Source organism: Syngnathus leptorhynchus, chromosome 7 (assembly GCF_054491065.1).
Source record: "Syngnathus leptorhynchus isolate UIUO chromosome 7, UIUO_Slep, whole genome shotgun sequence".
In the NCBI taxonomy this organism is placed as follows: domain Eukaryota; kingdom Metazoa; phylum Chordata; class Actinopteri; order Syngnathiformes; family Syngnathidae; genus Syngnathus; species Syngnathus leptorhynchus.
Genome location: NC_141201.1, coordinates 5,704,862 through 5,716,500, shown reverse-complemented (window position 1 = coordinate 5,716,500; position 11,639 = coordinate 5,704,862). Strand labels below are relative to the sequence as shown.

General features: G+C 41.8%; 3 protein-coding genes across 4 annotated transcripts; all 3 read left to right on the top strand.

The window, feature by feature from the left end:
• Positions 1 to 1,456: 1,456 nt before the first annotated feature.
• Positions 1,457 to 3,114, top strand: LOC147054399 (uncharacterized). Its single transcript, XM_085916605.1, has 4 exons — positions 1,457 to 1,530; positions 1,885 to 1,936; positions 2,065 to 2,209; positions 2,366 to 3,114. The coding sequence occupies exons 2-4, from the start codon at positions 1,894 to 1,896 to the stop codon at positions 2,973 to 2,975; spliced, it is 798 nt and encodes a 265-aa protein (XP_085772731.1). The 5' UTR covers positions 1,457 to 1,530; positions 1,885 to 1,893; the 3' UTR covers positions 2,976 to 3,114.
• A 1,561-nt stretch (positions 3,115 to 4,675) lies between these two features.
• On the top strand, positions 4,676 to 6,107 carry LOC147054398 (T-box transcription factor TBX1). Its single transcript, XM_085917215.1, has 6 exons — positions 4,676 to 4,825; positions 4,900 to 5,071; positions 5,165 to 5,320; positions 5,413 to 5,480; positions 5,550 to 5,644; positions 5,828 to 6,107. Exons 1-6 carry the CDS (start codon positions 4,728 to 4,730, stop codon positions 6,001 to 6,003), a joined length of 765 nt encoding a protein of 254 aa, XP_085773341.1. The 5' UTR covers positions 4,676 to 4,727; the 3' UTR covers positions 6,004 to 6,107.
• Positions 6,108 to 6,333: 226 nt separating this feature from the next.
• bace1 (beta-secretase 1) lies at positions 6,334 to 11,549 on the top strand. 2 transcript variants are annotated; one of them, XM_085917214.1, is made up of 10 exons: positions 6,334 to 7,113; positions 7,708 to 7,796; positions 8,046 to 8,262; positions 8,489 to 8,626; positions 8,717 to 8,851; positions 8,967 to 9,068; positions 9,208 to 9,357; positions 9,496 to 9,667; positions 9,830 to 9,955; positions 10,742 to 11,549. In XM_085917214.1, the coding sequence occupies exons 1-10, from the start codon at positions 6,799 to 6,801 to the stop codon at positions 10,816 to 10,818; spliced, it is 1,521 nt and encodes a 506-aa protein (XP_085773340.1). In that variant the 5' UTR covers positions 6,334 to 6,798; the 3' UTR covers positions 10,819 to 11,549. The 2 variants fall into 2 exon arrangements, with proteins under 2 accessions (XP_085773340.1, XP_085773338.1); XM_085917212.1 differs by having other exon boundaries at positions 9,830 to 11,549.
• Positions 11,550 to 11,639: the final 90 nt, after the last annotated feature.

Genomic DNA, 11,639 nt, shown 5'->3' with positions numbered 1-11,639 from the left:
TGACCCAAGTATAAAAGCAAAGGTCAACAGATGTGCCACGACAAAAACATCATCACAAGGGTTGAACGGATTAATCTGAAATAATGGGGGGGGTGGATGGGGTTGGAAGCCAAGAGCTCCTCAGTGTTGCTTACAGCTGAGATAACCTCCCCTGCTGCTTTTAGAACGGTGCTTCATTATGAAATCAGCTGCAACAATGAAATGAACTCTGACCCTCAGCCAGAGTCTGATCAAGTGGTGGATTTGCCAATTAAATATTTATTAGCTCTTGAAAATCATTTTGCACCTGTCTGGCCATCAAACAAGTTGGTGAAAAAAAATCGATCACAAATTATGATGATTAGAAGCATAGACTGAAAAGGTAGCACAACATTTGTCATTGCAGTACAAACATTATGAAATGGGCAGGTTGGAGGAGCACTGAGGTCCTCTTGATAACAATTATGGCGCTTATCTAGATGGACGGATAAGTGTGAATGCCAAATCGATGAAATGCACTGAGTGCCATCTCAAAGGTTGCTGTCCCAGATAAAAGCCATTCCTCTGAGAGGCCCATTTTCATCTTGGTCAGCAGCTCTGAAGTCAGTAGCTGATATGTGAATCATCCTTATCAGATTTGTCTGTACACCGCTGTACAGTGAATCCAGAGCTTTTGCACGGGTCAATGTTCTATGGTTGACTAACTTTCAATCGAGCCACTTTTTTTTTTGCGTAGTATGTGGCTGATGGTGGGTGATGGGGGTACGTTCATTCCTCTTCCTCGAATTTCATGACATGAAGCCACTGTGACAAAGTCCACCAGATAAGACAACAAACATCAGCATGGCACACGCCACTCTTTGACCTATTAATCAAATTTACACACTCTCCCACACACGCACACACACACACACACACACATGCACCCACACACACACACACACAATTATTTTACTGCACAAAGTATAACCGAAGTGGCCCAATTACAAAGCTTTTAATTATTGTGACTAGACACTGACGTTTGTGTTAATTTCATGGAATCATATGTAGACATGTCCTGCCTGTGTTTGTATCAAGGTGAATGTCTCATCTGCTGCAAACAAAATAGCTAATCCAACTAGTTCAAATAGAGTCATCAGAACTTTCACCTTCCTTTGCATACCTCCACTATTTACTTATCCTGTATTCTACTGCCCTCGTCCCGTAACACTTAAGTTCAACTTTGTCTGATTTTACACAGATTGACATGCATCTATTATTCAGCTCTCATTAGTTTCATAAATAACAAGTAAGAGCTATTTAGTGATGTTATGACGGCAGAAGAATTAAAAGTCTTTATGCGCATGACGAGTGATCTCGCAGCAGGTGACCATTGAACTCTCAACTTGGTCCCCTGCTAAGGGAGATGACTGGGGGGTGAGGTCCACTTCCACGGAGACACATAGCTCCCACACCTCCCTCCCGCCTCCATGCAACGACTCATCCCATATCTGAGCGCTATAAAAGGTCTGCTCCTGCTCAAGTTGACAGTCTCCTCAAGAACTCCACCAGGTAAGACAAGCTGTACCTGCAAGGATTTTTGGCAAAATCATTTCTTGGTCTATTAGACCGAGTGCACGGGTTTTCTGCTCCTTAGGAAATGATATCTTCAGAAAAAAAACTCCTAGTCAAAATGGTGCACAGGCTAATTTTATTATCGTGTCTGATTATGTCTGGATTTATTTCAAAGAGCAGTCCAAATCACATTTTCATTTAATTCTTTGGGCCAACTCGGTCGGGGTCGTGCACTGATGATGATGATTATTATTATTAGATACCTGATTCAAAGATTTTAGCATCTTTGCTGGTGTTGTTTACAATTCAAGTTTAACACTGACAACAACCACGCTTGTGTTTTCTTTTTAGACCTCCATCATGAAGTTTGTTGCTCTCGCTGTCACTTTGCTGCTGGCTGTTGGTGAGTATTCTGATTGGTACTGGAATACTCTCTGAGGGAATATTCTGGACTTTCTCCAACAATTATTATTGTTTTATTTTATTTTTTTTAAGCTTAACTCACCTCTGCACATATGTTTCCCTACACAGGCTGCCAGGCTGCTTCTCTGCAGGCTGATGCACCCAGCTCCCTGGACCATGCCCGGGCTCTTGTTGACGTCTATATAACTCAGTTGAAAGAAAGTGTCAAAAAGGCCTTGACTCAGCTTGATGATACAGAGTACAAAGAATTTAAGTAAGGCCATTTCATTGACATATTTTTTTTTTAAATCAGTCCTAAACTCTGTTTGATCTAACAATGGAATTATGCTAATGATTGATTCACCTTTCCCATTTTAAAGTATCTGATGTTGAGTTAAAAAGTATTCTTCTTTTCCCTGTTCTAAACCAGAGACATAATCAGCGTTCGCATGGATGATCTTCACCTTCAGCTCAAAACCGCACAGGAATCCATCGCTCCCGTCACCAACGGTGTGGTTGCGACACTCAGTGAAGTTACTCAAGCCTTCAGAGATAATGTCAAGAAGGATATTGATGCCTTGGAGACGGAACTCGCCCCCTACAAAGTAAAGCTGCACGATGTTGTTAACAAGCACATCGATGAGTACCGCACGCTTCTGGAGCCTGTGATCACAGATTACCAGGCCAAGCACGAAGCTCAGATGGAGGATCTGAAAACCAAGCTGGAGCCCGTTGTGGAAGCGATGCGCACCAAGATCACCACCAACGTTGAGGAGACCAAGGCCGCTCTCATGCCCATCATTGATGCCGTGCGCACCAAGATTAATGATCGTCTGGCGGAGCTGAGAGAGATGATTGGTCCTTACGTGGGGGATTACAAAGACCAGATCGGAAAGGTCTACAGCCAAGCCAGAGCTGTCAAAGCAGAAGACCTCGCTGCTCTGAGAGAGAAGATTAACCCAATGGTTGAAGATGTCAAGACGAAACTCCAAACTATCTTCCAGACCGTCTTCGAAACCTTCAACGCTGGTGAAGCATAATTTGAAAGAAAACGTACACACTTACCACATGTATGCTTTCGTTGGGCTATCACAAGCGGATCTGTGATGATGCTTGTCTCATGAAACCTGTTCTGGCAAAAGACAGCTGAATAAACATCTGACTGTTTATGAAAACCTTTCTCCTTGTGCTGTTGTCCTCATTTTAAAACACTTTCATGATGTCATATATAAAAAAAAAAGGGAGATATTTTATTTTGGAGTCACACAGAATAACACAATACTCTCCACCTGTAACGTTATTTTGAAATGAATACTCACAATGGATGTCTGTCTGACGTCAGCGTTCGGGCAAATCTTGTGGGGTTTTTTTTTATCCCCATTGTTCAAGAAATTGATGATCGAGTAAGAAATATAGAAATAAAATGTCTCGTGGTTCAGAACGGTAAGAATAGCTTATTTGGTTGTTTTCATGCTAGTTCCAAATAAATTAGCTTAAATAAACCACAGTACAGCTTTTTTATACATCTTTTTTTATACAAAAGGAATATTCCAGGAATCCCGTCCCAAAGGACAGAATCCTTCTACCTCCCAAATCATCACTTCTCCTTACTTTCTAATATTTTCAGAAACGTGACGCTATGGCAGACAGCCTACTGAGAGGTCATCGTTGATCATTCAGCTGTGATTAATGAGTTGATAAATCCACAACGTGACCTGGTTTATTGACAAACTTAAGTCTGGTCTTGATTAGGGTAAAAACACCCCAGGCTGAAAACCTTCAACACTATCAAATCGGCTCGTGCACACACGCACATACACAAATCGCCTCGTGCACATACAAACACACCCAAATCTAAATTATAAACCAAATAACAAAAAACACAGATTTCATTTCCGCATTCACTTTTAAATAATTAATAACCCACCCGTATAAGCAGTGTGGTGATGAAACTCAGCTTTTCAAATTCTCAATGAAAAATCGAATCAATTTGTTTCCCCTCTACATCCATCCACACAAAGTAACTATAAGTTGAAAGTTAATAATGTGTTACAAGGCAGCATTTAGGCTTTGGGCTAAATCAAATAGGCGTTAACGTACGCACGGCTTGGATGTGTGATTTGTTGGCGAAATGTGTGTTTAATTGTGACAGCTCTTGGGGCCACATAGACATGTGCAGCTGTGACTAGTACATGTCAGTGACATTATGTGTACTATAATGGATGAGGAAGGCTCTGTGGTCCCCAGTGAGAGTCACAAGATGTATAAAACCTGCCCGCACTCCCGATGCTCCCACCACTTTCTCACAAATGTTGCGATGCGCTTTGGGAAGACTTGGAGGGCGATTACCATTTTTCTTTTCAACTGTTGATATAAAAAAAAAAGGGAGCTGCTACAAAAGAACACACTCACAAAAAGCTGAAAAGAGAAAGCCGGCATACAATCCCTAAACGTTACAAGAATGTCGAGGAATGGTAAGTAAGTACTAACATCGTATCTTTACGTGATGATGATTACGTATAATGTTCTCTCTTCAGGTTCAACACTGTCTCAAAATTGTACATTACCTTTGATGTGTTGCCCAAACAGTCCATCGCTGTTGAGCGTTAAGGTCCCGCCAGTCAATAAGGTCAGAGTTCAGCTGGAGATGCATTCTCTATGGCAGCAGTTTGATGAGCTAGGTACTGAAATGATAGTCACCAAAGCTGGGAGGTAATAATTGAAATTCTGTTTGCTCCTTCTGCTTGAAATTCCCCCTGTGATTCCATTTCTGTTCAAAAACTGGTAGGAGGATGTTTCCGACGTTCCAGGTGCGAATCTCGGGAATGGATCCTACTGCCGAATATGTTCTGCTCATGGATTTTATTCCCGTAGATGATAAAAGATATAGGTAATTCATGATCAACGATGATCTAATCTTCTTCAATTCAATTGCATAGAGTTAGGTTATAATGCGTGTGTCAGATATGCGTTCCACAGCTCATCCTGGTTGGTAGCAGGTCGAGCAGATATTGCGGCTCCGAGCCGGATGCACTTCCACCCGGACTCACCAGCTCGTGGAGCCCAGTGGATGAAACAAACTGTGTCCTTTGACACGCTCAAGCTGACCAACAACCTGCTGGATGACAATGGGCATGTCAGTTTTCTTCATTGTGTTTAGAAGAATATTTCATGGAAAAGAAGAAAAAAAAAAGGTTCAAAATGTTTTCTTTTTTTCTCTCCCCCCCAGATGATATTGAATTCAATGCATCGCTACCAGCCACGCTTCCATGTAGTGTATGTGGATACAGCGCCCAACGGCCATTTAAATGCACACAGAAACTTTTGCTCCTTCTCCTTCCCCGAGACACGCTTCATGGCAGTCACTGCCTATCAAAACCACAGGGTAAGAAAACCGAGACAGGTTTGGAATGAAATATTTCTCAGATGTGTCCTTGCCTGTTATTACTGATGGAATTGAATCTATCTTACTTCCAGATCACTCAGCTGAAGATAGCTAGCAATCCATTCGCTAAAGGCTTCAGAACAACAGACACACAGGATTGGTTAGTGTACACTGTGCAATTAATCCAGAGTACAAGAAGGTGTCAGATAAATGCTTTATGTGAACACAGGGGAAACATTTCCAAGCCTCTCGGAATGTGGAATCCATCAGAGGACACGACTGAGCGCAATGTCACAAACACAGGAAGGGAAAGGGGCTTAAAAAGTGAGTGTAGTCATGTTTTTCTCTACATGGATGTACTATAATATTCATTGTAATATCTGAAAATAATACATCTACTGTAACTTTTTATCTTTTTTTTTTTACAATTTACTGTCATCATTAATGAATGAATTGTTTTATAACAATTGTAACTGTAACAACGACACAATCTGTTTGCATTTTCAGCACAGGAGGCAGTCTCGCATCTGATGGAGCAAAATGGAGAGTGTTGCAACTTCACAGATGCAGTAGTCGGTAGCAACAATGGAAATTTTGATTTTGGAGCTCCAGCTTCCTTCCTCAACCGCTTACCGTCTTACTGGGAATGTGCTGGATCTTCTCAAAGTAACAATGTGTCGTAGAGAGAGAGACGGATAATCAATGACTCACATTTTCAATTGGACGTTTTATTATTACCTCCACTAGGCCCATGTAAGTAAATAAGAGGTCAAACTATTTGTGAACAGAAAAGCTTTTTTTTCCCCGTTGTGTTATTAAAACGGATATCTTGAAACAAAAAGTTCCACTTGTACTTGACTAAACTTTCGAATCTTTACTTTTGAAACATTTTCTACGCTGAATAGTCCTCGTGGTCGCCGATAAACTGCATCCCGTCACATCTGACCTTTATTTCGAAAAGCCTTTTATTTTGAAATTTCTCACAGGAAGTCAATGCCCCTTTTTCCAGTCAACGATGATGCTGGGGTTGTCGATCTCGAAGATGCAGTAGGGCGGATGGAGGAAGACCGGGAGGAGGCAGGGAGGTGGTGAACAAGATGAACGACTTCGTAAAGGGTGCGGATGCCAGTAGGCCGTCAACCCCCCGGACAGCCTCCTTGTTATCACTACGTTCGGTCATCGAGAGAAAAAGCCACGGGCCTTCGATTATTTTAGCCCCCGAGCTCTCCGTAACACCGAGGGTTGCCTGAAGATGATCGTTTTAGTAAGAATTTCAGTAGTGTGAAAAAAGAAGATTTCTCTCTCCGTTGTAGTATTACGTCAGTACACCGAGGTAGACCACGGTCAACTGTGTCATGGATTTAGCCGTCATCTTAGCTCGTTCACCACCTCCACTATCCCGTGTCGCCGGAAACTGAATGTCTAATTGAGCGGAAACAAGCCATCATCTTCCAGTTGCAACGGTCCTGTGCTCCATCATGGAGTCGTCGAGAACTCAACCTCGCCTGCTGCCAGTAATTCTGGCGTGGATCATTCTGTGTCAGCTAGGCGGCGGCCAACCGGTGCCGGATACTTCGGGCCTGCCTCGAGCTATTCGCTTGCCTCTGAGCCAAGGAGCTCGCACCGAATCACCGCCTCCCCTTGAGCGTGGCCACGCGAGGAGGCTGAGCGCTCGCCGGCGGAGGGGAGTGACACCCAGCGGCATCAACTTCGTAGATATGATCGACAACCTACGGGGGAAGTCCGGGCAGGGATATTACGTGGAGATGGCCGTGGGCTCTCCTCCGCAAAAGGTAATGTAGTACTTGAGTAAGTAGAGTCAAAACTCAATCTCTGACATTGGAGTCCGTTTTTTATATCGGTCAGCATTTTTTTCGCGCACACAATATTCAGAGCGATGCATTTCCAGTGATTTAAATACATTGGCAAAAAAAAGGGGGTCTAGTCTGTGGAATTTTTGCATCGGAAAATGAAAATGAATATATTTTTGAATAAGGTTATATATCATGAAGTGGAGAATGTGCATAATATAACTAGCAATTGTGCTGATGTCCTAGTTAACTTTCATTCACTGTTTGTCAGACTGCAAAATATGATACTCACATTGAGATGTCAACCAAAGAGGAGCCAAATAAAGAGACAGAGATTTGAATGGGCAACCCGAGAGGGGTACAAGGTTCGACTGGAGACAGAGGGGAAGGACATTCAGGGTGACAGGAAACACCACTCAGGACATTACAAAAGAGGACAACCTAGACTGTGTGGTGTCAGAAGTGATGAGTGGATGCAAATACAGGAAACGACTGATGTACTGCATGATTTCAGACTAACTTTTTTTCATATGGGCATATTTAAACAATACTGTTGTTTTTTTCTCCACTCTCTAGCTGAACATCCTAGTGGATACGGGAAGCAGTAACTTTGCTGTTGGAGCGGCTGCTCATCCATTTTTGCGCAGATACTACCATCGTTCACTGTGAGTATTCTCAAAGTCAGCAATAGAAATACACAATTTATTAGCATTAGTCTACCATGCGGCTTGGTGATGGGGCCTTGCAATTAAATAACTGATTTATTCAATTTTTTAACTCATTTGCTTACAAAAACATCAAATGACAATGGACCTCATTCACTAATAAATATGTAAAAAATAATGATAGTACACACAGATCCTATCTATGCATTTGTTGATCATCGGTAAATGGTTATTGCCGTCCATTCACAGTTCCACCTCTTACCGGGACCTTGGAAGAAGCGTGTATGTTCCATATACCCAGGGTCGATGGGAAGGCGAGTTGGGTACAGATCTCGTCTCCGTTCCACACGGCCCAAATGCCACGCTCCGTGCCAACATTGCTGCAATCACCCAATCCGATCGCTTTTTCATCAATGGATCTAACTGGGAAGGAATACTTGGACTGGCCTATGCTGATATAGCACGGGTATGGTATAGGCAGTGATTGTTGCTTTTCCTCAACGTCAGTTAAGGAAATTAAAGTGCAAAAATAGTAAGAGCTTTTCATGATTATTTTAATTTGTTTTTTGTTTTTACACCAAAACAAAATGGAATCACATTTCCCCACTGCTTGTTTTGCAATTAATAATATAATATAAACGAAGACTAAAATTGACCTCAAATAATAATTAAAAGTAAATATCTTGTTTCAGCCTGATGAGAGATTGGAGCCCTTCTTCGATTCCCTGGTTCGCCAAACTCCGGTCCCCAACTTCTTCTCACTCCAGTTATGTGGTGCTGGCTTTACCCAAAACTACTCCCTGGGCAGCGCCACTGTTGGAGGGAGCATGGTAAGACACACGCAGCAGTGATACAAACACAAAAGTTCGTATATCATCCGGTGTGCATGGCCAACACGTATGTTTTTTTTTATCCTGTAGATAATCGGAGGCATAGACACATCCCTCTATGTAGGAGAGCTTTGGTATACTCCCATCCGTAGGGAGTGGTACTATGAGGTCATTATCGTGCGTATTGAGGTGAATGGACAGGACCTCAACATGGACTGCAAGGAGGTAAGCTGTGATGCACAGATGGCACTGGCATCTGGCATTAAGTCAAGGAAAAAAAAATCTTTTGAGTTGTGCATATTGCAAAAGCTATTATTTGTTATTTCTCCATCCTTTGCAGTACAACTACGATAAGAGCATTGTGGACAGTGGCACAACGAACCTTCGACTACCCCGGAAGGTTTTCCAGGCCGCTGTCAAGGCTATTGAAGCAGCTTCCTCAGTCAGTACACATTTATTGAATTTGGCTACAGATTGGAATCAAATTGAAGGGATAAACTGACCTATATCGTGAATTTTAAATGGCAAAGTGGTCTGTCGTATGGTAGCTTGATGAACCCATTTCCCGGCCTGTATTTCAGACAGAACAGTTTCCGTCTGGGTTCTGGCTCGGCGAGCAGCTGGTGTGTTGGCAAGCCGGCACAACGCCTTGGAATATCTTCCCAGTCATCTCTCTCTATCTGATGAGTGAAAACCGTAATCAGTCCTTTCGAATCTCCATCTTGCCCCAGGTAACGGCACAGAATTTTTGTCCGTTTTAGTCCCGAACCAATTTCTACGGTCAACTTAGCCAAGTTCGTTGAGCCCCACTGCTCGCCGCTGTAATATAGCGGAAAAATTGTAACAGACATTATCGTCTTTCCATCCAGCAATACCTGCGGCCAGTTGAGGACGTCGCTTCTGCTCAGGAAGACTGCTATAAGTTTGCCGTGTCCCCGTCGAGCACCGGCACAGTTATGGGAGCGGTTATCATGGAAGGATTCTATGTGGTGTTTGATCGAGAAAAGAGCCGAATCGGTTTTGCTGTCAGCACATGCCATGGTGAGTAAGATGGCGTGGAGAAATAGAGATGTGAATGAATTTGTATTGTATTCAAGGATTATGGTTGCTTAACCAAAGGTACTTAACCACCTTTTTCTGTCTGTGAGCTTTTATTTATTTTTTTTCTCCTAATCACAACCCACCCCACTCTGCCATTTTCAGTTCATGACGAGTTTCGCACAGCCTCTGTGGAAGGCCCGTTCTACGGTATTGATCTGGAAGACTGCGGCTACAACATCCCCCAGACGGACGAGTCCACTCTTATGACTATTGCCTACATCATGGCGGGTATCTGTGCTCTCTTCATGTTGCCATTGTGTCTCATGGTGTGCCAGTGGCGCTTTGCTCGCTGCCTTCACCCACAGGGAGACTTCTCTGATGACATATCACTTCTTAAGTGAGCCGGTGAACCAGAAGACTATGGGAATCATGGAGCCTTCAAATTAGCTGGGTTAACATGGAGCCTTGTATTCCCATTTCCAATACATCACATGCAAATAATTGACCGGAGTCATAATGACCTCAATCTTAATACAACACTTTGAGTCTTGCATTTGCGATCGAGACCACTCCATTTATTGTTGTACTGTACTGTAAAATGTTATGGCTGGATGTCGTGGCGATGCTAAGAGAAACTGCTTTGCTATCGCTTCTTGACAGGAGGCCCCGTCTGTGCGGCAAAGCAAAAATAATTGAAGATTTATTTGCGAGGAAAAGAAACGACTTGAAAGACACTCTACGTGTGTCCTAGAACCAAGCACAGACAGGCTTGTGATGGCAAAATAAATATTAATCAAACGGTTCCTGTTTCATGCAGGCTACTATGCAGATCAGCCTTATTTAAACAAAGGCTGAAAAAGGGAAACAAATAGCTTTCAGCATCTATATATGATTTCAATTTATAATCAATACTTGATTAGAAACAGATATTTATTAGATGGTAACCCAAAAGAAAAATACTACAGAGCTTGATGCAATGAACTGACCTGGATGTTTACAATGTTTAGGGAGCCATAATTGACACCGTGTGCAATGGCATGATTAACTGTGTGTGGTTTTAATGTGTGTTTTTAGATCTACTCTTTGTTGCTTACGACGAAAAAGGAATGAGATGTCAGCATGTCTGCGTTTGTTTGCGCGCTCGCGTGTAGCTGTACTCGTGAAAAGTCATCCGACGGATTTAATGAATGAAACTACTGAACATTATATAATGACATCTATTAAAATACACTATTTCTCAAACTCCGCCAAAGAATTCTTAAGGAAAACTACGTAAGCTTAACATGTCTTATATCACCTCGTAATTTGTTTTGCTTGAAGCTGCTGAACACCTTGTCGGTATTTGATGTCACTTATTGTACTCTAATCTTAAGTGTATCTATTGTACATAACGTTAGTTTGACATATTTTTATTTTGTTCTGAAGGACAGTACGCCACATTTTGTTATTGTTGCAAAGAAAGTCCGCATTATTGCACATCATCGATATTGTATTTTAAATGTTAATCTAAAACCTTTAAGGCTTTTTTTTTTCATGACACAGAAAGTTATTTATTTCAAATGGCGCATTTATAACACACCAAGAATTCATTTGATATAGTTTTAATTGCAATATCTAATGGAGTAATTTTGTCGGTATGAAGTTCGGCAGAGTATATAACCCCAGTCTATATTTTTTTTTTTCTTATTTACTGAGGAAAATGTAATTGAAGTTGGTGAGATTTTTATCACTTTAAAACACAAGAACATGAGCATTTTACGTACATTGTTTCAGAAAAATGTTGCATGTATCCCACATGCGATTCATTATTGGATGTTTTTTTAACTGGATAAACATTTGGAATTTGCCCACAAAAATGTTTGAATATTAATAAAGGGAAAGAAGTGTCATTTAAAACAATGATATGTACCCTTGCAAGTTTTTTTTCCCATTATGGCTCAAAAAGACATTGAACCATAATTCCACCCATTTT

Coding starts and splice junctions, on each gene's coding strand:
- LOC147054399 (XM_085916605.1), top strand. CDS start 1,894: ATGAAGTTTGTTGCTCTCGCTGTCACTTTGCTGCTGGCTGTTG. Junction 1,937..2,064: donor CACTTTGCTGCTGGCTGTTG/GTGAGTATTCTG, acceptor TTCCCTACACAG/GCTGCCAGGCTGCTTCTCTG. Junction 2,210..2,365: donor ACAGAGTACAAAGAATTTAA/GTAAGGCCATTT, acceptor GTTCTAAACCAG/AGACATAATCAGCGTTCGCA.
- LOC147054398 (XM_085917215.1), top strand. CDS start 4,728: ATGTTTCCGACGTTCCAGGTGCGAATCTCGGGAATGGATCCTACTGCC. Junction 5,481..5,549: donor ACAACAGACACACAGGATTG/GTTAGTGTACAC, acceptor ATGTGAACACAG/GGGAAACATTTCCAAGCCTC. Junction 5,645..5,827: donor AAGGGAAAGGGGCTTAAAAA/GTGAGTGTAGTC, acceptor TTGCATTTTCAG/CACAGGAGGCAGTCTCGCAT.
- bace1 (XM_085917212.1), top strand. CDS start 6,799: ATGGAGTCGTCGAGAACTCAACCTCGCCTGCTGCCAGTAATTCTGGCG. Junction 9,069..9,207: donor CTATTGAAGCAGCTTCCTCA/GTCAGTACACAT, acceptor CCTGTATTTCAG/ACAGAACAGTTTCCGTCTGG. Junction 9,668..9,829: donor TGCTGTCAGCACATGCCATG/GTGAGTAAGATG, acceptor TGCCATTTTCAG/TTCATGACGAGTTTCGCACA.